This window comes from Gallus gallus, chromosome 3, assembly GCF_016699485.2.
Source record: "Gallus gallus isolate bGalGal1 chromosome 3, bGalGal1.mat.broiler.GRCg7b, whole genome shotgun sequence".
In the NCBI taxonomy this organism is placed as follows: Eukaryota; Metazoa; Chordata; class Aves; order Galliformes; family Phasianidae; genus Gallus; species Gallus gallus.
The window spans coordinates 66,143,893-66,168,690 of record NC_052534.1 but is presented as its reverse complement, the minus strand read 5'-3'; the positions used below and the strand labels follow the sequence as shown (position 1 = coordinate 66,168,690).

The window sequence follows — 24,798 nt, the reverse complement described above, 5'->3', positions numbered from 1 at the left end:
CAGATCTCTGCTGGTAAGAAGGGCTAAGGAGGTGCTTACCCTATTCCTTCTCACACAAAATGAATTAAGTTATCTTGAACAGCTAAGTTAAAGCAACCTCATTTGTATGCACTTGCCAGAGATTAAACGGCACTTACAGTGGCCCCTTCCAGAGAAATGATGAGGTCACTCATCTAATGCTTTTAACAAGCACTCGAGGAAGAGAACATTGTTCAAGCAAAAACTAATTTAAAACAGGACAGCTGTTATGACTTTGGGACCCAAACACTCCAAAATCACCTCCCCACAAAAAAAGTTTCAGAACAATAGGAGCCAATTTCTGCCTATCTGCTTCATTCACTGCGGTGTCGTGTTATCATTACTCACGTTGTTCTCCTGAAATCTTTTTGAAGAGTTGGATATTCTGGCATCTTTCTTATGTCTTCCCAATCTTTATCTTTGGTGGGGGCAAAAAAAAAAAAAAAAAAGGGAGAAGCATTTACAATTCTGGAAGTGAATGTTAAGTAACGCACACAAAGAAATATCTACAGTAGTTGTTTGATGTTCTACATTGGCAGTACTATTGTTCCATAATAGTCAGCATTTCCAAATCCATCATACTGATGGTTTCTTCGCACCTATGTAAACAACTCAAACGTTTAATGAAAATCAGTTACCTGCGGGGAATCCCATTACACTGAAAATGCGATCTAGCTGATCGTGATGAAAAGGATTACTTGTTTTGATGTCCTCCTGACGACAGTGAAATATAGGTTCCGAAGTCAATAATTCAGCAAATATGCAGCCAATTGCCCAAATATCTAAGAAAGAAGAACATTCATGTAAACTTACTGTTCTTCATCAGTATGATTTTCATTTCAGTACAACTTCTCAATAATCTGTGTAATAGCAGTAAGGTAAAATGCCTCACTGTATAATTACATGTGCATTTTAAAATAATGCATTAACATAATCACAAAAAAAGAATAAAATCTGGGAAAACTTTTTCAGTGTTTTATTTCCTTCACACAGCAAGCTTTCAAATTCTGTTTCAAGCTGTCCAGCAGCAGTCCAGCACTTAATGTATTCACAGCTGTGGCAGAAACCTACACAATATTTGGTGAGAACATACTAAAGGGCATGAAACTGATCACCAAAATGACAATGTTAATACCTCATTGAGCTATACATTGACCCAACAGTTGTATCATGTTTCAGAATAATTCCAACTAGGTAACGGATATACAAATATATAGTAATAAGAGTAAAGATTCAGATACTTAAAAAAAGAGTGCAGGCTGGTTTAAACAGAGAAAAAATAGCCTAATCTTAACTGAGTAGAAGAAACCCCACAGCTCTAATTATCACCACCAACATATTAAGAGTTTTGCACAAAAAGAATGCTTTATTATGCATCTTAAAATGAATGTGTGAATCAGTTTCTCACTGTTTGTCAGTGAGAAAAAAGCTACTAGTAGGGAAAAAAAAAAAAAAGGATTTTTTGCATTGACAAATATAATGTACATGGGGTATAACACTGGAAAAAAGATGTTGAGATGGGTGGAATAATGAACACATATTGCTAATGACAAGAGTGTAGAGTTTTGCCTGAGAGTTGAGGTTAAACTAGATGATCCTGGGAAACCTTCTGGATTTTATTAAATTAAGCATAAATATAGAAAACAGTTTATCCGTAGTTTAAAAACCTAGCAGGTAGCCTAACTGGAAATTGATCTAGTAGATTCAAAATGAAGAGAACACCAAAAGCCTCTTGGCTTTGTTACCTGCATGTAACTGTTATGAGACCCAAAAAATCCCACCTCCTGTTAGTGGTGTTTGAACTATATCACCTAAGATACATATCATTTCCTCATGGAAGAAAAAAGCACAGATCTCTTAATAGAATCATGAGGGATGAATAATAGAGAGTGAGTTATACTCTCTGTGCCAAAGCATGTCTGTTCCAAAATGTTACAAGCACAGAGACTGGGCTTTTAGAGGTGTCCCAATTTATAAGCTTTTCCACTTTCTTTATTGTAAAGTCTGATAACATCTCATTATTGGGCTTTACAATTTCAGCAGGATATAACTCGTTCTGTGTGTTACATCAATTTCTTGGGCTTTTATCTTTCTTTGATTTGTTGAAAGCCTTACCTGCACGAAAATAAGATCTACAGCTCTTGAGATTTCATCTGTTCAAGCAGGTAATGCAGCAAAATTAATCATGGAATCCTTTCAGTTGGAAGAGACCCTTAAAGACCATTTAGTTCAACTCCCCTACAATGAACAGGGACACCTACAGCTAGATCAGGGTGCTCAGAGGCCCATTCAGTCTGACCTTGAGTGTCTCCAGGAATGGGGCTTCTACCACATCTCTGGGCAACTCGTTCCATTGCCTCAATACCCTAATTGTAAAAAACTTCTTCCTTACATCCAATCTAGATCTCCTCTCTTTTAGTTTGAAACCATTTCCCCTTGTTCTATCACAACATACTGTACTAAAGAGTCCATTCCCTCTTTATAGCCCCCCTTTGGATACTGAAAGGTCACGATCAGGTCTTCCCAGAGCCCCCTCTTCTCCAGGCTGAACAGCCCCGGTTCTCTCAGCCCGTCCTCATACAGGGAGGTATTCCACCCCTTGGATCATTTTTGTGGCTCTCCTCTGGACAAACTCCCAACATGTCCATGGGTACAATTCTACCAATACCTCTTCCATCAAACATTCCACCCATCAAATCCATCTCTTTCCAATTTAGAGAAAAGGATTTTGACAACCTCCATCAATGACCTTAAATCACAATTCCTACTTGGGTAGTAGACATAAGTTATGTACTCCAGCGTGGAAATTAATTACTATTAGAAAAGTTGCACTTACATTTAATAGTATCTCCTCACTCATTTTCATACTAGATAGTAAGCCCATTTGGAGATGGTTTATTTAGAGGCCAAAGAGGTTGTAGCCCCCTTAGGTACCCTGGCTTTCTTCAGGACTCACTGTTCATCACATACTGAGAGTGAGGCCATGCCGCCACTCATTATTCCACTCACAACTGCTGTGTCTAAATTGATCTTTCCATTTGAAGAAAAAAATCACTAGTATTTGTGTTGAGAGTAAATTAACTAGGAAATCTCCCTAATGCTCCTAACACAGCAAATGGCAGAACTTTGTCCCTTCATACATAAGATGAACTGTGTGAAAGAAGAATCCTTGTGACAACGAATTCTCTCTCCTGACTCTGTGATTAATATAGAGAGCACACCTTAATCAAAAATTCAAAAAGAATGCAAACAACCAAGCCATTATAACAACTGAAAGATACATTGGAATAAACCATGATAGCTCCCAAGTTGTTATTTTACTTAGTATAGGACAAAAATTACTAGACAAGCCAAGCATGGAAATATTTTAAATCTGACAAGTCATCTAGTAGGTTATAGTGCTGGAGTTCAACCTTTTATGTTTCTTGCTATGTACTCTGCAGCTTCAAAGAATTAATATAAAGTACTTCATATAGAAAACTTGAAGGTTTAATTTCCGTAAGTGAAGATTAAACAGCTGGAAAAGGCCTTACAGCCTTGAAGCTCTAGCAGGTCAGAGTCTTCCCTTTGTGAATACAGCTCCTTTGTAACCTGATCTTGAACACATCCTTTGCACATATTGAAATCATTCTCAGAGCTGATGATTTTTTTTGCCCAATTTGTCAAGTTTCAACCCTATCATTTTTTTCCTTTTTTTTTTTTTTTTAAAGCAGCTTTCATAATCTACAGTAATTATTTTCAACACATGGGTTTTGTTTTTTCCTCTTCCTAGCAGGAATATCTTGTTAAATTTCACCAAGTTTAAGAACTTCATCAATATGAGCATCCCTCATAGGTATTAACCTACCACATTGTTCATGTTAGTCAACCAAACAAGAACTTCAGATCTGACTACAGAAAAATGTGTCAACAACTAGAAATCTCCGTCTGGTACCATTTCAAATGTTTTCAGTCTGTGCTCCTTAATAAGACCAATGATTATAGCATCCTAATAGAATCAAATAATCTAATCCGAGTAAGAAGTACTCCTTCAGAAATCAGACTTTACCAGGACAAAGCTAAAAACACATAAGCATTAATTTTCAGCCACAATGCATTCTTAGTCTAGAGCAAATAAATCTTTAGCACAACAGGAACTTCTTATAATGTTTTATTTACAATGAAATTGTTATACAATTTTTAGTGTACAAAAAGCAAAATTTTCTTCTCTCATTTCAACTTCATTCAGTAGGTAAGCTGTTTCATTGCTCCTGAACCAAAGCTGAACTACATACTGTATTCATTTTATTTTTTTCCCCAGAACCACTGAAAACTGGTTCACAGAGGTCCTACAAAGTTGTGCTGGATACGACATATTTTCCAATCTGATGTCTCAGAAGGATCTTAATGAATTTACCAGAGTGATACAATCATTCCTGTAATGAGGGTTCTGTTTTCTACAGTTCTCTCTACTATCATTAGGATTCAGAAACGATCTGTGGTAAAAGGCTTCTTCCTCAGTGAAACAGCCCAGCAGAAAAGGCATTATGAGGTGGGCTGCACTGAAAATATTCACAGGAAATGTTCTTGAAGGAATTAAACTTCTGAAGGTCCACAGACTGGACTGGTTAGTTTTCCTCAATTCAAATGTTAACTTGATTCCCTCATCTTTTTCTTTGCTCTCCTAGAGCACCAGACTTCTCACTTTCCCCAGGTTTACATCAAGCTCAACTGCAAGACAGTTTTGCTCTCTGTTTCACGAAGTAAAGGCCTTCATATCATAATCCTTTCCCTAAATTCCTCACTGAACAGCTTCCTTATGTCCTGTTCAGGACTTTTCCCTGGTGAAATATCCATCCACTATAAAAGTATATCTCAACTATTACAGAGTGATTTTATAAAAGGAAAAAATATTCAAAAAAGATGGTCTGTTGTGGGTGGTATGCATACACACAGATTATGTGAATATTTTTATGTCTGTCCACATCCCGGTTTTAAAACCTGTAATGCTAATAGCTTTATAGGTCAGCTAGTAAATCTGAGAAAATCCTGCATGACCCGCTCTACTTGAGTGCTGTGGCCAAGGAGCAACTACAAAAGGATGCCAATACAGGGCTGATTAAGTACACAAATACTCACATATTCTTTCTTTTCTATGGCAGAATTATCTAATTTCTGTATTTACTTTGGTATTTTGGAAACATTCTTTAAGAAAATTAAGACAATAAGACAGTTTATTGAGCAATAGCCTTGATTCTCATAATGAAATATCTTTTTCCACGCACATTAACTAAAATGTTTCATTTGAAGACAGGACAGAGACCAAGACAAAACAAACACTTTATATTTATTAACTGCACCCAGGAAAAGAAATGCATAAATAACTCCTGGTCATTCTTTAATAAAACTCAGTTGAAGAAAATAAATTAAGAATTAGAAAAGCAGTTGTTCAGCAGCAACCAGTTAGAGCAATTCATTATCAGCAAGGTTTCATTAGATAGCAACACTACTTCAATCGGCTTGGACTTTTTCTTATTTGAACACAAAGTCTAGACCGTAGAATATGTCTGAACGCTGGTAAGGGAAGGGAGTACCACATAGATGCCAGAATACAGTTTCTCATCAAGGGTTAATGCAACGAGCAGGCTAACCATTATCTAGTTTATCACATTATCACAGCCCAAATAAAATAACCCAGGCCACATGTAATAGCTACCATGCAAAGATTCACCGAAATTGCAAATCAAGGCAAGGAAAACAAATATCCTAAGAGATTAGAAACCTGAGAGGAGGCTGTGCTGGTCAACATGGCTATTCTTTTTTCAAGTAAATATTGATTTGTCTAGTCATAGAATCACATCTAGGTTGGAAAAGACCTTCAATATCATGAAAACCAAATTTCAACCCAGCTTACCAAGTCACATCACTAAGCCATGTCCCTTATTGCCACATCCACACATCTCTTAGATACCTCCAGGAATGGGGACTCCACTGCTTCCCTGGGCAGCCTGTTCCAATGCCTAACCACTCCTCTATGGAGAAATTCTTCCTTATATCCAATTTAAACTTCCCCTGACACAACTTAAGATCTACCAGGGGAAGTTACCTCTTGTCACTTGAGAAAAGATAATGACACTTCCTTTGCTGCAACCTCCTTTCAGGTAGATGTAGAGAATGATGAGATTTCCTCTCAGCTTCCCTTTCCCAGATTACATAATCCTAATTCCCTCAATTGCCCATCATCTGTCTTGTTTTCTAGACCCTTCCTCAGCTTCACTGCTTTTCTCTGAATGTATTCCAGCAACTCAACATTCCTCTTGTAGTGAGGGACCCTAAAGTAAACACAGTATTTGAGATATAGCCTCAACAATGTTGTGCACAACACTGGCAACTAAGATGACAACAGGGTGAAGTTTTCATGTGCAACATGCTTTTCAAAGGGAAGCAAAAATGGTATCAGGTAGTGGGCCACGGATCAGAAATTGACTATAAATACAGCAATGTTTACTAGCCTTTAACAACAAGCATCACAACAGGACTTGACTGAAGGACAAAGTTTATGCTGTAAAATGACCGAGATGAATGCTCTGCAGACAGAAAGGATACCTCATGGAAGTCTGAAGGATGCCCTTCTCTCACATCTGTACTAAGAATTTAATGAATTTCAGTGATGACACCTCACAAATTTTGAAGCAAATTGAATGAAATTCTGAGTTCAGTGAAATTGACTGCAATTTTCTGCAGGACTTCGGTGGGCCACAATTTCTTCATTCTCTCTACAAAGACTTCTTTTTAAGTTGTCAAAATATTTATTCTCCCATTTAAATTTCTCTTCTTCAGTGTATGTGCATTAAACAAAGACCCCGGGATGATATGATTTCAGGCTTCTGCTGTGCATTAGACACACTAATTTGTGCATTTAGACATTAACATGCAACACTACACTTAAATTATTATGGTGAGTTTCACAACACAGGTACAATAGACCTAGTATGGGGAGTGGCAGTAGGATGGAAGGCCCTAATAAGTCCTCTTGTGCAGTGAAAATAAAAATGCAAGCAACAATTCTACCTAGAAGAACTTAAATCTTTAATCTGCAGACCTTCACATATCAAAAATTTGTAAATTCCACATTCACAGTTCTGTACACAACTTCCTATGTTCCTTATGCAGCCCATATGCTGAATAAAACGGACATTCTGAAGGCAACCCTATCAGCAACTGTACCATAAAGCACAATAACTAAGTTGTGAACTGAAGTTTCACCAGCACTAGCAACTATCTTTTAAGTTCCTAATATCTGCCTTTAGAAGAAGAAAAAACAGAATGAAAACTAAACCTGTAAGAATTTTCAGCACTTGTCTTCCTAAATCTCATCTCTACCCAAATCCTATATATTTTTACCATCAAATCACACACACACACACACACTCTTCAGTTGTGATTCCAAGATTGCTACTGTATAAACTGCAGGTTAACTACATCAGCCAGCAGTAGAGTAGGCTAGCATCCTCGAAAGAAAGAACAGAACATGAAAGCTGGCCCATCTTCTATCTCCTCCCCTTCCAGAAAATGTGGTGAGTTCCAGCCTTAGGTGAAGTCACTTTAGGACAGGGAATTAGGTCAATGGGACAAGTGCTGAGTTCTGGTGAGGAAGTGTGATACTTCCAGAAGTGCTTTTTCCCTAATCCTAAGTCTCTGGATGCATCAGAGAAGGCAGAGGGGTATTATTGTTTTGACAGCTCCGGTACCTCCAAGATGCAGTAATGCATGTGCTGCTGCTTTTATTCCAGCCGCTGCAGTGCTCACACCTTGCAGGGGCCAAGCGTTACTTTGGCAAGCTGCCAAAGCTTTTCAGGGAAGCAAAAGCAGAAGAAAAATGTTCTTTTAGTGACAACTCATCAAAAGCACACAAGGCTCTGTAGCTTGAGGGCTACGTCCCCTTCCAAATATCAAACAAATACATCAAGTAAAGGAAGTATGAAAGCTTCCATCACACAGGTCACAAGAGCCTTTTAAGCTGCAAAGTGCCAGGCATAACTAACACAGAAGTTGTTACCGTTTCCTCCTACAGTGAGGAAGGAAATAAGAACTGGCAAATTTTGCAGCTGTTTGGAAAAACTTTGTAAGTACTGTTTTACAGGGAACAACCACATCTTTGAGTATTCACTTTATCACATGCAAATAACGATCAACAGTATCACCTAACCGTAGGACTGAGAGGACAGGAACTTCTGATTCCTTACTATGGTGCTTTGCCATTAATTTCCCATCCCTACACCATTTTTCTTCCCATTTTAGTTCATCACTGCACATAACATGTATCCAGTATTGTACAATCTATACACCACAAACAGCTCAGCACATCAGAAAATCGTTGCTATTTCCTGTGCTATTCGGAACCGCAGTAAATGAGAAGATATCAGTACATTTTCATTGCAAAAGAAGTACACTTTTTTCTCATGCCTAACTAAATGTAGAATTCTGTAGCAGAGTATCTTAAGAAACCAGCTGTTTTGTACACACTGGAGCTCTTTGGATGTTAACTCTATGCTAAATACAGTATGAGTTTATATTCTGCTGTGTACTCTCACTCGGCTTATGTCAGGAACCATTACAACTATTTTTACTAGATCTGACATGTCAACACCTAGAGCTGATGTAAGATGAACAAAAGGCCTGCCTATCTAGTAGTCTGAGTTAGTACAAAGGACATGTGCGAAGGGTACCTTCATGGCCTCTTCCAATTCACAAGCCAAATCAGTCTTTTCTGGGAGTTATTAAAGCTTTTGATGCCTACACCTTATTTCAGTCAACAGAGAATAACAACAAAGAAATTTTGCCTCTCAGATGCACAGAGAGGCTTCTTCTTCCTACTCAACAGATCACTTCACTGTATCTAAACACTTCTGTTACTAAGGATTTCAATCTTAAAGCTATTTCTAATCAGGCACTGAGAATAACTCCTACATAATTATATGCAACTATATTGGGTAGGCAACAAAATAAATGGCTGTGAAATGTAATTCTGCTGTCAGTCATAGCCATTGCCAAGAAGCCTACTTGTGAAGCAATCCCAACTGTCCCAGTAATAAGTCATTCTACTGAATCAGTACTGCAGTGTTGAAAGTTTCGGTTGATATCACGGAAATAATTGTGCCTCAAGATCAAACTGATGAATTAGCTAAAATATTCGACTGCACCTTGTTGTGATGGCAGATACTTGGGTTTCAAACAAGTTCTACACCCAAGTTACGTGAGTTTTTTTAGACACAGTAGTAAACACAGCACTTTAAAAGCCTTCATTACCACACTATTTGGCTAGCATAAAGTATTTACAGAACTAGGTTTTGTAACAGGTAGCCTTCTGGATTTTTAAGGGGCAATCTCATGTTGCATTTAAGAAAATAAAATCAGTCTTGTAAAAGAAGAAAAAATGAAGTACCAAGCATCTTTAAGATGCTTATGCATCAAACCAATCACTTGTTAATATACAAAAGGAACAATGTACTTGCAGTATTTCTCAAAGAATCACAATTTACCCTGACACATACAGAATGAGTATGAAGAGACAGTGGGCAAAACGCATCTCCTAGACTTCTTCAAATGCTGACTCTCACTTTCTCATGTCATCATTTATTTTCCACTTCCACATCAGCATCCATTATTTGCTCTGAGCTACAGAAGACATCGCAAGGAGAACTCCTGTCTTACCACTCAAAATCATATTTTGAACTGAGCTCCCAGAATAGGTGCTTGGGGAGGTTGGAGAATCAGTCCTACTGCTGCAAAGCTCACCTATCTAGTAAATGACAAAGTCAGTGAGATATACAAGGGAAGAACATGCTTGCTGTTGCGAAGCCCTGTGTTTATCAGCAGTTGGGCAGAACATAAAATCGATACTCTCAGGGAAAAAGAAATTAGAAGGAAAAAAGCAGGACTAATACTATTGTGGGCAGGGAAGGTTTTTTTGTTTGGTTCTTTACATATATGGGGCTAAGTATAGATGGATTTTTGTAGGGCCCTCTTGCTCAGACTTCTCTACACAGTTATTGCTATAGAAGATAGTCTGCCTTCTAGGTATTCTTTAGGTTATTTGATTCGTCCTTCTTTAAAACAATCCACGTTGAGTTAAGTCATAATAATCACCGTGTAATAGAAAATCTGCCGAAGTACTGAATAAAAAAGCAAAATCATCTGGTTTGTCCTCTCAAACACTTTGCAAGGGAAGAAAATATTGAGCACCTGAAAAAGTATGGGGTGACCACAGGTGGTCAGAACAATTGGCAGGTTCAAGGTGGGAGGTCCATAAGGTGTATTTCTTAATAACAAATGCTAAATTACACCCTAGGTTCTCAGGCAAGTGAATCTGGTCACCGACTTTAAAAACATATATATATAAATCCATAACACTTACTGGAGCTCCCTATTAACTGATTTTATCTTCAGGACAGTAGTATTAAGTAGTATTCTCCTTTTATAGATAATGAAGCAACACATGGGATGGATTAAATGACATGCTGTAAGCTATATTCAACACGTGGGACTGAATCTGCATTTAAATCTAAGTCTCCTGAGACCCAGCTTATTCTACTACAAGATAACATTTCACTGTCTGCCCCACATTAGAGTACTTTCCCTGGATTTATATCAGAGACAGGTCTGACCCAATGCACTGTGAGTCACAATTCTTATTCTCCTAACTCTTAAGCTTGTATCTACTTGAACACATACACCAGACTCTAAAGAGCTGAGAACAGCTATGGGCTTTACCAGCTTACTTTCAGACATCAGTATATTTAAGGAGAGAGGGCAATTGAGCAGTAAGAAAAATAGAATTGAAACAGTTCAAATATGTCAAACAGTCTAACAATCCTCTGGATTATATCCTGTGAGCTGCTGTCACCATCCCAAGTTTCATAAAATACTAATTAATGTTGCATTAAAATGTTCTATTTAAAAGACTTAATCATAAATACTTTACATTTTCTGGTGACTGCTACAGTAAGATTGTGGAGTATAGTAAATTACTATAAATGTTTCTTCTTTTAAAGTAATATTTTAGAGAACACGGTGAAGTAAAATAAAAAACAGCAGTAGGTCATATAGCACCTGCAGTAACTAGATAAAAGAGCAACAATTAATCTTCAGTATTTAAAGGTTTTGCTCCTCAGAAAGAGAACAGCTGTGATAATCAAAATGAGATCAGTTTACTATATGCCAAAATAAGTTCACGATAAAATGCTATCTGAATCCAATTACTTCCCAAGTTGTATAACATCATCCAGGGCAGGAACAAGGCTCCCTTCCTGGTGTATCCTCAGTTTCCTTTTCAGAGTGCATAAATCAGTATTTACTCAACTTCTTTACTATTTCTCTTCTAGTTTTCCAACAACCCCTTAGCCTCCTGAAATAAAGTAATGAACATCACTATGTAGCAATCAGGAGTTATCTTTCATTCCGGCTACAGATTTACTCTTCTTAATCATCTCAGGTACATACAAAGCACTCCCCATGCTCCCCATGGGTCCACAGACCACAGGTGTGGAACCATCACTGCAATTTTTTTTTCCCCCAAGTCTTCTGGTTGGCTCCATTTGTAATTTCAGGTTTATCAGATTCTTCAGATAGGTCTTAAACTCTTCCCACCAACCTCTCCCAGATCCAGAGGAAGCTGAGGCACTGGTCCAAGATTTCCAGAGGCCTCACAGCCTGGCCAGCATGCCAACAATCTGCACACACAGTGAGTACAGCTGAAGCATTCAGAATGTGTGGGACTCGATATACAGGCAACATGAAGCACGTGTACATATTTCCATCCTAAATCCTACATAACACACCCCAGATAGCTCTCTTTTTTCTTTCCTGCATAAAGTTGAACTAAGTTGTTGAAGCTCAAATGGACCTCAGCATTTATTATAAATTAATTCCCTTTGATACACTTAACATTTTCCTGGGACATTTACATTCAAAGGCATTTGATAACAGACTATAACCTCTCACACATTTCCAGCTTCCATATCCATATTTTTGTCTGGAAACAGAATGAGGTGACAGTGCACTGCCCAAGCTTTAAATTACAAGTTTTCCATATGTAAATCTTGCTCAAACTCAAAAATGCAGTTCCCACATGGCCACTGCTGACATTGCTACTGACTTGCAAGCTAGGTTAGTGATTTAAGCTAATTAACTAACTTGGGCTAAGTAACTCATAGAGACATTTTTGGTTCTCAGACTTATTTTTTCTAAATAAACAAACCCTTCCTTTTCTGGAGTGGAACAGGTTTTTTTTGTCTTACTAAATGGATTGCTGAAGGATCGCTCCGAAGAACTCTTTTGCCAACAAAATCCAAACAAGCTAAAACTTTAGAAGCCATGTGATAACGTTTATCACACACACTGTTTCTTTAGTTAAGGCAAGTGGAAAGGAGAAGTAAGATAATGTTATTTGATAGCACTGCTGACTACACAAGCTACAACTTGATAAAAAAAAAAGTCTTAACTATGTGATTTCCTTGATATACTGCTCTAAGATGTCCAACAATGAACCACAGTAGAGAGTGTCACACGCTTTCCTAAAAGCCTATGACTAGAAGTTCTTACTAGTTCTACTTAAAATTGTAGTGCAGGCATCTTTGCCACGTCAACCTTGTTTCTTCAGTATTTTGAGTAGAAAAGCACTTTTCTATTGTGCTGGATACCTTCTGAAAGTTCAGTAATTTTATTAATGTCAGCATAATCACAAGCATTTTATATTTTCCCAGTCACGTAGTTTCACCTTGAGTTCGTTCAAAGTGACTTTCTTTGCATGTTTTACTTCTTTGTTAGAGAATTAAGATCAGATGAACACATGGGAACAGATTCTGGTTTTTAATTATGGTGCTGGAAATGCAGACCAAAGCTTCCACAGGTTACAATAGATTTAGTATAGATTTATATTGTGGTAACAGAACAGAAAGTGACCTTTGGCTTCCTCAATACCATTTTCCCCTATCTGTATTCATCTTGTAAGTCAGTTGCTTGAAACTGTGGTAGCAGATCATATAGGAAACTTTATTAACAAGTAGGGCTTAGATTTACAAACGTTCACTGTTCAGGAAACTAAATATTATTCCACATGAATGACTCTAACATGGACTTTTTACTACCCTTTCAACATGCAGTAAGCAAAAGCTATTTCCCTGTTTCCAGCAACAGTACTTTCCTGACACCGAAGTCTCCTCAAGATATATTATATTTGCAATGAACCACTCCTTGTTCAGCCAGCAAATAAATGAAAAGTACAATCTTTCATAAGGATGAAGGGACACGTTAAATATAGGGAAAAAATGTCAGTAAAAAACTACCTCTAAAAAAATGAAATATGCTTATATATTGTTTTGTGTAATACCTAATTCTTTCTCAACAGACCGCACTGAGTCCAATTCTTCCCCAAAGTCAAACCTACAAAATGTAACACTGGCTCAGAAAACAAGACACACACACACATGGAAAATCACATCTGAGACAAAAATCAAATTCCATTTTCATTCTTTGGTCATGCACAAGGATTATTTATGTGCAAGAAAGCATATCTAAAGGTTTTATTACAAGAACAAAAATAAATCAGGCTATAGTAGACTGTGTCCAGGGTATCATGAATAAACTGCTAATAATTTCAGAAGCACACCTTCTGGTATGCATATTATATGTGAAGCTACGATGAGGAAGAAAGTATGAAATACGGAGTACAGAAAATTAAGACTGAAGTCAGTAAAAACTTCAGCAAACATCTGAATTACAATCAGCACTGCTGCTACAGTGCCATGTGTTGCAGTAGAGAACTGGTTACAATGCATTTCTAGTAAGTTCAAACAAAAGCATTTCTCAAAGACAAAACTTGAAGAGAACAGACCAAAGCTGGTATGATGGTGCTTTTAGGCTGATTTTATTGATATTTATGAAACACACAGAATTATATTATACAGAATGCATATGAGAATAGCTCTGTAAAACTAGAAGCTACACCAAAATTTACTTTTTCATAAGTTGGTGTATCAAATTGTCCTTATTCTAAATGAATATATTCACGTGAATAGCAGTTAAATGAGAATCTTACATAATTTATGAGTGATTACTAAAAGTGATGCATTAGGGCTCCTGAGGATTATGTAATTTTAAAATAATTTTATTTATTGCACAGAGATTTAATAGAGCTTTAAGAGTTGTACCTCTGCCAAAAACATTCGCATATTAACCTGCAACTCTCAGTAGCACGACGAGCTCATTAAGGCAGCCTTGCTATAGTTGCATACAAGGCTAGAAGCAAAACACAAGTCTGGACTCATTATTAAATGCACAAACATCATTGCTGTCATTTTGTTACCAACTCCTTCCCTTTACCTCAAAGGGAAGATCACCTCCATACGTCTTCCTTTCCTCTTCAGTTACATGCTCCTCTAATCCTTCATTCAGCCTTCAAACCTCACCTTGCAACTTTTCTCGTTTCCATTTCTACAATTATTTTATTAGCCAAACCCCATTTTGAATGTCCTCCGTACGCACACTGTATGCTATGTACACTACTCATTCACATCTCTCTTGGAGACTCATGGGTGTGGGTCTGATACAAGAAATAAGATTCTTAGAAATAGGCCAATCTAGATCTCTCTGAAGTAGCATCACCCTCCACAATTTCAGAAGGCCTCCTCTGGCCTAGTATAGGATGCAGAACCCTCTGGGCAAGAGCCAAGTAACTTAAGACCTCAGCAAAAGGAGTTGTGGGAGGAGCTAAACAGACTATAGCATCAGGGAGAATGAACAGGATGTGAACACACTTATCTCAGGGACCTTGCAAAGGTTTCTGGAAGATGTTTAGGTAAATTTCTTCACATTCTGGTCGAAGGATAGAAATGCAGGTTGTCTGCTTGCAAGACTGAATCTATGTATTCCCCAAAACTGCAACATACAGCTTTGATGATGAAAGCCTTTCTAAACTGTGCTCCTTGACTGCAGTCATGAAGAAGCCCTCGTGGCCTTTTTTATGGTTCTTGCACATTTGGGAAGGCAAGATGAACAAACAAGCATTTTGTTCAGTACAAATCATCTTGCATTGGATTCTAAATGGCAGACAAGAGCAGTAAAGAAATCTGAAGTGTCAGTCCACATCAAATAAGTCAGATGACAGTTCATTCAATTTTTAAACTTATTCAGTATTCTCAATGCATAAGGATTGGTTTGATAAGCAGGAGTTATTTGAGACTGTGAGGCCTTACTTAAAAACGCAGGTCTACAAAAGTGAACATCCAACCAGGATACTAGTTGATGATGGCAAACATTGTAGTTTTCTGATCAGAAGCCCACATAGTATTTCTGAAAATGTCTATGACAGGAAAATACCTGCAACTGCAAAGAAAGCCTCCTCCACATACATACGGGAAATTTAATTCCTTTCAACAGAAAAAGAACTGCAGAGGAAGCAATATCTCTGATACATTGACCTAGCCACACAGACAGGATACCTCTTGTGCACTTCAGTGTTTTTATTCTCTAAATAGTTGGGCACAGAGGCTGATTGTGCTTATGAAGCTTACTAAGAGGGAAGGAAGACAAAGGCTGGGCTACCAACACTTCCTGAACATCAGAAGATCTCAGGAGTGAATCTGCAGAGCGTATGCAGTGCACGAGACTCTCCTTATCACACCATACACATCACAGAAGCACGTGGACATAGAGCACCCCACTGTTTCAGTGGATGAAAACCACTTAAACAGCCGTAGGTCTTTCATTTTTAAAGATGCTAGAAGACTGCACCCACATCAGAAAACTATGTAGACCAATGTAAACAGTATTTTTATTAGAAAAAAAATAACAATGAAGAACTAGCACATTTTAAATGTGTCACACTACCCTTAAGTCATATTGAAATAAAATAAAATAAAATAAAATAAAATAAAATAAAATAAAATAAAATAAAATAAAATAAAAGTGCCAAGTCTTCAAAGAGTTTCAGCCTGAGTACTGGATTGGATCATTCTCCACCTTCTGCTCCTTCAGGGAGAAATAAAAAAAGAAAAAAACTAGCTAGTCAGCTGACTGCCACATCTACCCTAAGGCTATCCTCCTTCAGAAGACTTAAACACAAGAACTTACCAATAGCCTTTGTGTAATGTCTGGCTCCAAGTAGCAGCTCTGGAGCTCTGTACCAGAATGTCACCACAACTGGATCCAAGTCTGCCAACGGCTTCAAAGGTGAATTGAACAATCTGGCAAAGCCCATATCAGCTGGGAAAGAGACAGAACAAAAAAAAAATCTTACTCCAAATAGAAAGCCAGAATTGAACAACATTGCAAGAAAACAATTAGGACTAAAGTTCAAAATTGTTGAAATTCACAAATCCAAGTTTCTAAGTAATCAACAAATAAATTTGGTCCAGTATTGTTATGAGTAATCTTAGGCTACATTTCATTTACTTCCTTTATAAGACTGTGAAGGATGACATGCAAGTGTTTTCATCATGGTACTGTTAAACTATAAATAATACAGATACAAATAAATCTCTAACAGAAGCATAAGGTAGGAAACTGGTAATGCTTATAGAATCAGATAATATCCCAAGTTGGAAGAGACCCACAAGGACCACTGATTCCAACTCTGGGCTCCACACAGGACCAATATTCAAAATCCTGTGTCTAAGTGCTGCCCCAATGCTCCTTGAACTCTGTCAGCTTGGAGCTGTGCCCACTGCCCTGGGCAGCCTGTTCCACGCCACCACCTTCTGGTGCAGATCCTTTCCCTAACCCCTAAGCTGACCCTCCCCTGACACAGCTCCATGCTGTTTCTTCAGGCCCTATCGCTGTCAGCAGAGAGGTGACAGAGCTCAGTGCAGTCCTTCCACTTCCCTCCCTTCTGCCCTTTCAGCTAAGTAGTGGAATTGATGATAAAGCAAGATAATCATGTCCAAAGTGGGTAACGTAGATGAAATAATAGCTATTGTGAAAAATAGGGTTAGAAAGGAGTTTTGAGATGCAGATCCAAAAGGAGTAGGCCTCTAAGTCTAGTGTGTCCTTTCTTTTCCATTTTTCCATACGAAATTGTGTGAAGCACTGAAATGACAGCTCATGTGACTGCATGACATTTATCTAAAGTCAAAAACAAAATGACTGCAGTATAGATTGTTTTGCATTCTCCTCCTTCAGAGAAGCGAGTAAATAGGAGTTTACGAAATTTGCTATTGTACACTGTTATAGAGGTGTATTTTAAATGTATGCATTGATTTCATATACATCAAAAATTCTCTCTAAAAACAAGTTTGTAAGTAACATGAAGGAATGCCAGAAAAAAAAGCACAAAATCTGGATGTGTATTCAAAAATCATATCTTATCCAAATCTGTGATTTATCTTCTACCCAAGTTTTGTCTGAATCTTTCTGCTTCCAAAGTTATGAAATGTATGTTTCTTGCAGTCACCCATACTAGTACAAGCATACGAATAGAAACTGCTTAACTGATCGTTTTCAAATGCAACAACAGTAAACAAACAGAAATGATGTTCCTTCTTTGTGTTTACCACATGTCTTATTAAAAAAAGAAAAACATAGGACCATATGACTAAGGCTTAAGAGCTGCAAAGGTAATGAAATTTGGGATAAAAACCATCACTGTTGTTCCCTACTTTGATAGCCAAAAAGCTTTTGCATAGCAAAGCTGCAGACCTCTGCAAACGTGTGCTGATGATGACAACATAAAAATACTTAATATAATGTATATTTTTTTAAGTAACAATGCTATACTAACTGATCTTAGCTGTGCAGTGAAATTTTCTTCAAAATATTTACCTATTTTGACTCTTCCTCTTTCAGGACCTTCACCCATTACCAGGATGTTTGCTGGTTTCTGGAAAACCAAAAGCAGAACATTTAGTTGACCAACCACTGATCATTACTTTTAGGAACAATAAAAATATCTACATTTATTTTGTAAAAACAGCCATTCTTAAAAATAAAGTATCCTTATTCTTCTACAATTACCAGACATTTGTTTTGCCAACATTTGGTTTTAATGCCTAGTTGTCAATTTCACAATTTAAAAGAACTGTAAAGTACTTTGACATTTCACAGTAAGAATTGTAATCTTTTATTTCATTTGCATTCCCATTTTTTACCAGAACAGTCATGTTATACTCGGTGATGTTTACAGCATACATCAAAAATCTGGCAAGATCTACTTTTGCCAGGAGAGCTTATCAAAAACTATGTCAAATATTAGCATGCAAATGTAGAGCCAAGAGTTGCTTTTGTAACATACAGTGAGACTTTTAGAACTACGATTGGGTTTTTTAGTGTATCAATGCTAAAAGCTATGTCTGCAAAAACATTTTTTTCCACAAAGTAAGTTGATTTTATGTTATAATAATTTACATATAACAGGAATATATACAAAGAGCTACATCACAAGCTTTTTTGCACTGTAGAAGGAATTCCTACAGGTAGGAAAAATCCTTATAGGCATTTTATGTAGTCTACAGTTGTTCCCAACAGGCTGTTTGTGAACATCATATAAAATCTGCACATGACATCACAGCAATTGTTTGGCAATTAGGATCTAGATTCCCTCACGCATCAATAGGCATTCCTTGGAAGCTTTTGCCCCATTGTTTTAACAGCTGCAAAATAAAACTGAACAAGATTGAAAACATTAAGTGATTTGTATGAAGAGATAAATAAACTTTCAAACCCAACTTTTGGAAGGTTTTCATCCAAACATTAATTATATTTTAATACGCTACTCAAATCCCCAGTGCCTGAAAAGGTCTGCCCAAACGGGATTTGTTTAAGAATCAGAGACACCAGAATCTCACTTTGCTTCTTCATTTCTAACACTTGCTATTATCTAACTGAAAAACAATACAAACTACAGTTACAAGTTTGGCTCAAAGTTGCAGTTAATTATTACATTTATAAAGTCTTTGTTTCTTTACATTTTTCCTTTCTTCCCCCCTTCCCATTCCTCCCTCCCTCCCCAGATAAAACAAAAGCACACCAAACACCACTACTTCAGCTATTTATTCACCTTACCATCTGGTCCGATTAAGTCATTTCCCCCTTCTTACCCCTGCCAAGTGCCAGATATTGCTTCTTTCCTGACTGTAGCCACAGCTTCTCTTTCCCATCTCTTTCTAACTGTCCCAAGATGCCATTGCCTCTCTTTCAGTCCTCTACACTTTAGAAACGAGCACCATCTCCTGCATTACTTTATTTTTTATAATTATTTTATATTTTTTTAATAATTATAATTTTATAATTATTTTATAATTCCTTTTTTTTTTTTCATTCCCCACCATACTTTCAGAAACCACTGAGAAGGGAAAATATGCTCCCTTCTTAGAGAAGGCAATAGCTAGTTTAATTAATTGTAAGTTAAAACTCTTCAAATCTACCACTAAAAAAAACCTACTCATTAGGCACTCCTTCCCTTAAGTTGATTAATGCTATTAGATCATCAATTGCTCAATGTTGGTAAATTAATAATGATGCCAATTTTAAAACGTAAGAAAGGGCTTCTGCCAGTTGATCTTAGTCAACTGTCAACTGCAAAAAAGATTATACTTGCTTTAAAGGAATATTTAAAGATAGTGAAAGCTGCACTTCAAGGCAAAGGTACTACACTAAGCTGAATGTCCTGGAGAGCAGATCACCTTCTACCTATTCAGAAACTAGACAGGAAGGGAAGTGCGTAAGGTAGTAAGGCATTTTATCTTCATCATAAATCATATAGATAAATTGGCCCAATCAGAAAAGCAACAGTTCAGTTTCCTCATCGGAATTCTTCCCTCCGCTCAGCAACCTTGATTGAGACTTGAGTACAAATTAAAACTACTTCTATAGATCTTCAGATTCAGGATTGGGTTTTAGGCACTACAAAATGCATTTAGTTGTCAAGTGAACAGAACTGATAAAAAAGTAATTACCACACTGATTTCTCCGTTAGTTCTTTTCTCCACAGAAGAACAAATGTTGTGAGAAATAAATTGTGTAATATCAGAAGTTGTGCTAAGATAGAAGTTAAAAACTAAGCAGATAAAGCAGGATTCTCAAAACAGCTCAAGACTTGTATTTTATCCAGCCCAGAGCTGGACTCGTTGGTCCCTGTGGGTCCTTTTTAACTCAAGATACTCTGAGATTGGATGAACACTGCTCAAAAAGAAATACAGAAGTACAGCTTAAACCTCCCTGCCAATATCCCATTACATGTTGTTGCCATGTGAAGGATGGCAGCAGAGGGGCAGTCTGACACAACAGCATCTGATATGGAAGCACAGATGAAGCAAAGGTGTGTCACTGAATTCCTCCATGAGAAAAAAAAGACGTTCATTGACACTTGCTGAATGTTGATGGGGACCAAACAGTGGAGGTGAGCACAGTGAGGTGGTGCTTTTCAGCAGTGGCGACAGTGATGGTGGGTCACCTCCACTGGTACAGATTTTGATGACAGCACCATGCAGGCTTTGCTCATTGCCAGTGAAAATGCACAGCTAATGGTGGTGAGTGTGTTGAAAAATAGCGTTCTGTAGCTGAGAATTTGCTCTATCAAATAGTGTTATTGTACTCCTTGTTCCTGCTGCAGTTTCCACAGAAATAAACAGGAGGCACTGCTTTCAGAGTGACCTACACATGATTTTATGGCCAGCATTCAGATGCTCACAAGGTGCCCACTGGTCTGCAGATCGTTGTCTCAAAAAGTAGTTTGCACTGTGGCAGCTTTCCAAGAGGTGAGAAGTTCTGGTTCAAACACATTCCTTAAGTCAGGAGAACGCATCCAAACCTACTTCTCATTTCCCACACAAGCAAATTAACTGCTTGTTTATCAGCTACAAATAGATAAGAACTTTCCAGAGTTCCTTCTGTCAATGAGAGCTGTTCTCCAGTTAGGAAAGCATTTTAACTGAGTGTACACTGAGCCACACAAAGAGTACCACTATGCTAATAGTTAACACGCACCTTTCTGAGACGATACAAAATAGCCAGTTCCTGCGCCCATTAATTTGTGTTTACTCAAAATAAACAGCTTCAAAGAGCTTAAAATGTATGTTACATATTTGGTGGGCTTTTTATATAATAACTGCTTAAACACTGAGAATTAAACCCTCACATGTCCCCACCACAAGCAAAACACAGAGGCCTCACTGCAAGCAAACCAACTGGTTCCCTGCGGTAGCAGCTCTGCTCCTTTCAGTCTCGAGATCTAAGGACAGCACCGAGGCAGGGCAGCAGACCTGCAGGTTCTCCAGGTTGAAGACAGGACTGAGGTGTTCCACAGATTTTAATTTGGAATCAGAGAACTTCAGGAAAGTAAGTGTGGAACATCACTGTCATGATGTAAGGGAGAGGACTGCTAATGGGAATGTAAACAACTTCTGCTATTTGGAGAAAGAAGAACGCATTAGTCTCATCTCTGAGACTAGGAGTTTTAAGTAGGAGTTTTAAGTGTCAAAACATTTTACTCTGAGAGAGTCACTCAGAAGACTACTTTAGAATTACAGTCTTCTACCACACAGTTAATGGACAATTGCAAACAGAGGAGTTATAAAGCTCCATACCTCAGGTATGTTCAGAGCACTTGAAGGTTATAAACTCCTCTCAAGTTAATGAAACAAATTTTAGAGCTGTGTAATGATGGAAAATTTCATTTTAGGTGGAAAAAGGTCCAAATGGTTAAGGGAAAAATCAGACACTTCAAGTAAATCATATTACTGAGAGAATAGAACTTTATTCAAAAAAAACTGGGAAGCCCTACTCAAAATCATTAGCCACCTCCTCCATAAAGGGTGAAGTAATTCAGCAATGGCTCTACCTCTGAATAAGTTACATCCCAGTTTATATACTCTCTACTTCCCCAAAACTCCTCCTTAGCTGGGAGCTCAAAACACCAGCTGCAAAGCAAAGCGATACTGCTGCCTTTCCACATAATTTGTTGCTATAGGAACAACAGAAACAGTATGAGTTCGAAGTCTCACATTTAAGATCAGCCATAAAATTGAACAGACAAATCCCTGCTGAGCAATACAGTTGAGGTTTGACTGTCTAAAGAGCATTTGCAAAACAAGCAAGGTCAACAGCAACAAAAAACTGGAGCAAAAATCTGAAATATCTGGGAAAGAAAAGGAAAGTAGATGACTGTGTTAATGGAGTACTTACAAGTAATAAGCACAGTTAATAGCATTTACTTTTCTGTGTCAGTGAGACTGTGGGAATAAAGCTATTAGCAGATCTTGGTGGGAGATAGATGAAAATGTTAGGCTAACAAGTATGTTTTCAGAAATAACACAGATGTCATAAATGGGACTCACATGGACATCCATAACATCTCAACCAATGGGCTCCTATTTAAATATTATATAGCAGATTAGAAGAAAGGCTGAAGGAGAAGAAACCATCCACAGCCTTCAAAGAGCATAACAAGGCAAAACAGGAACAAGAGCTTAACAATAGATGGCAATACTTCAGTTTTAATGCTTATTGTTATCTCCTTAAGTATAGTGGTGACACTGTTCTTAAGAGATTGGGTGCAGAATTACATTCCTATGAGAAAACCTCCGCAGGGACACAGCACTTTCCATACACCATTCTTTATTGTTTATATCCAAAAAAAATGTGTTTCCCTTTTGGAATGCATCACTGGACAAAGAATAATCTGAAATTAGGAGGCTTCTATTGTGAGAGATACTGCAAGTCTTAATAAAAGCTCTCCTCAAAATTAAAGAGATTGGCTTGTGATTAAGTCTTTGCCTGTCTTAATTTAAAAAAATCTGCAAACAGCAGTGTTGATACAAAGATGCACTTTCAATTCACAAGCCAAAGAAAAAAGAAGCAGTGGTGATTTCAGCTGACTTTTTAGTACACTACTCCACAGATGAAAAGTTCCCAAATGAGATGACTCTGTACAGGCACTGCACACAAGACCAATGAGCCAGAAACGAAGAGGGAGCTGCTGATTTTTAACAAATGTGCAAATAAAACTTTTGCTCTTATCTGCAAGGAAACGTAGGTGCATTTCTGCTCTTAAGCCAATGCTATTCAAACCCGGATACTCTCTTCAGACAAAGCCTGCGTACTGCTACTACCGCTTTTGAAAGCAAAAGATGTAATTAATGTAGGATTTGGGGAGGAGACAGAAAGAACCATTTCTTTAATGATTCCAGTATGTACTGCAAACTTCCAAATTATTACCACTTCTAAGAAAATGTTTTATCATCACTTCCTTTTCCTATTTTAGGAAACCATTTGGTCAACATTTTTCTGATACTGAAGCAACAGACAAAAACATACCATAAAGAGCAAAGTATGTCTTCACATCTGCTTCCCATTACAACCCCTACATAGTGTGAACTCTTATTAGACTTAGTGCTCTGATTATGCAGCACCACTTTCAACTCATTTTTTCTGCTAAGTCAATTTTCTGGTGATGCTAACGCTTATATTAGCTGCCTAGATTTGTAATCCACCGTCTTCTTTCACTATTTCTCTGTGCATTGAAACCATTCACCTTGCAAAGTATCATCACCAAATCCCAATCAGATATCTATCATTTCATTAAAATCAATAGGAATTCTATTATCAAATTGAGCAAGGCCAAATATAAACTCGATCATCTAAAACATGAAATTGATTGCCTAAAAAGGCAGTAAGATTACAAAAGTTGCAAAACATTTTAGAACAATAATTATTCAAATGAAGCCAAAACTTGTTTACATCTGAAGAGGTAAAAAAAAACCCATGCAAACTACGTAAGTATTTGAAAGCACAGGAACCAAAGAAGACCACAGAAAGCTTTTAAAACTGAACTAAAATAACGTCAATAGTCCAGAAGTCATTATGCATTAAAAGTGAAAATACAAACAAATGTGGACATGTAAAACTTCACAGCTAAGTGTTACCAGATTGTTATCTTTAAAATATTTCGAAGACATACTTGATAACCATCAGAAGAATAACAGTGACAACAAAGATATTTTCAAATGTACTCATGGTATGGAAGAAACTCATTTAATGCATATATATGTATTTATTAATACGGTAATAATAAATGTGCTAGCACAACTCTTTATACCTACAGTCTTGCTCCTTATAAAAATTACTTTTAAGTGAAATCTATACAGAAATGAGAAGTGTGGAGGTATATGCCACTATCCAACAACAATAAGAAAAAACATTTACATAATTTTAAGAGATGGAAATTCTATTCCATCATGAACAATGGCATCAGAGAAGATTGTTAGGGACTTACGTATTTCATAGCTGAGGAAAGGATGTGACCAAAATAATCATTAATTTCAGATACCAGAAATTCTAGTAGCAACAAGAAGCATAGAATTTATCTTGAGCTCTGGGACTTGCACCGAAATGAATTACTGCTAGTGACAAACTGTGTAGAAGATAGCCAAAATATTTCCTTGGAATGTCTTAGATAAAGATTTTGGTTAAACACATTCCTTGCCTGTATCCATTTTGTGTCGAAGGGGGAAATGTACTGCTTTCATATCAAAGCTAGCTATCAAAGAAGTATTTCTGTGTTTATATATTCTTACAAAAATCCTCTATGCAAAGAAAAGCAGAAATGCTAAAACTATGTCCAGATCTGCACATACTAAAAAGAATAAATAGTTATCTAGCCCATAAGCAACAGCAAAGAGGCAACTACACAGGCTTCAATACCAACTGATTCAAACCATCATAGGACTCTGGATGCTTTCCTGGATCATCATTCAAAAACCATACAATACTCTGGGCTGTAGGGAACCTCTGGGGGTCATCTGGTTTCAA

At 37.3% G+C, this 24,798-nt stretch overlaps 1 protein-coding gene across 3 annotated transcripts in view; it reads right to left on the bottom strand.

Moving 5' to 3' along the window:
- The window catches only part of CDK19 (cyclin dependent kinase 19), a 117,623-nt gene that overhangs the window by 16,026 nt on the left and 76,799 nt on the right, over window positions 1-24,798 (bottom strand). For all 3 annotated transcript variants that reach the window (XM_040698316.2, XM_015284576.4, XM_040698317.2), the window contains exons 5-8: window positions 17,815-17,872; window positions 16,129-16,260; window positions 657-800; window positions 367-436 (exon numbers count right to left, since the gene is read on the bottom strand). In XM_040698316.2, the coding sequence (XP_040554250.2) occupies window positions 367-436; window positions 657-800; window positions 16,129-16,260; window positions 17,815-17,872 (404 nt within the window). The remainder of the gene's footprint in view (window positions 1-366; window positions 437-656; window positions 801-16,128; window positions 16,261-17,814; window positions 17,873-24,798) is intronic.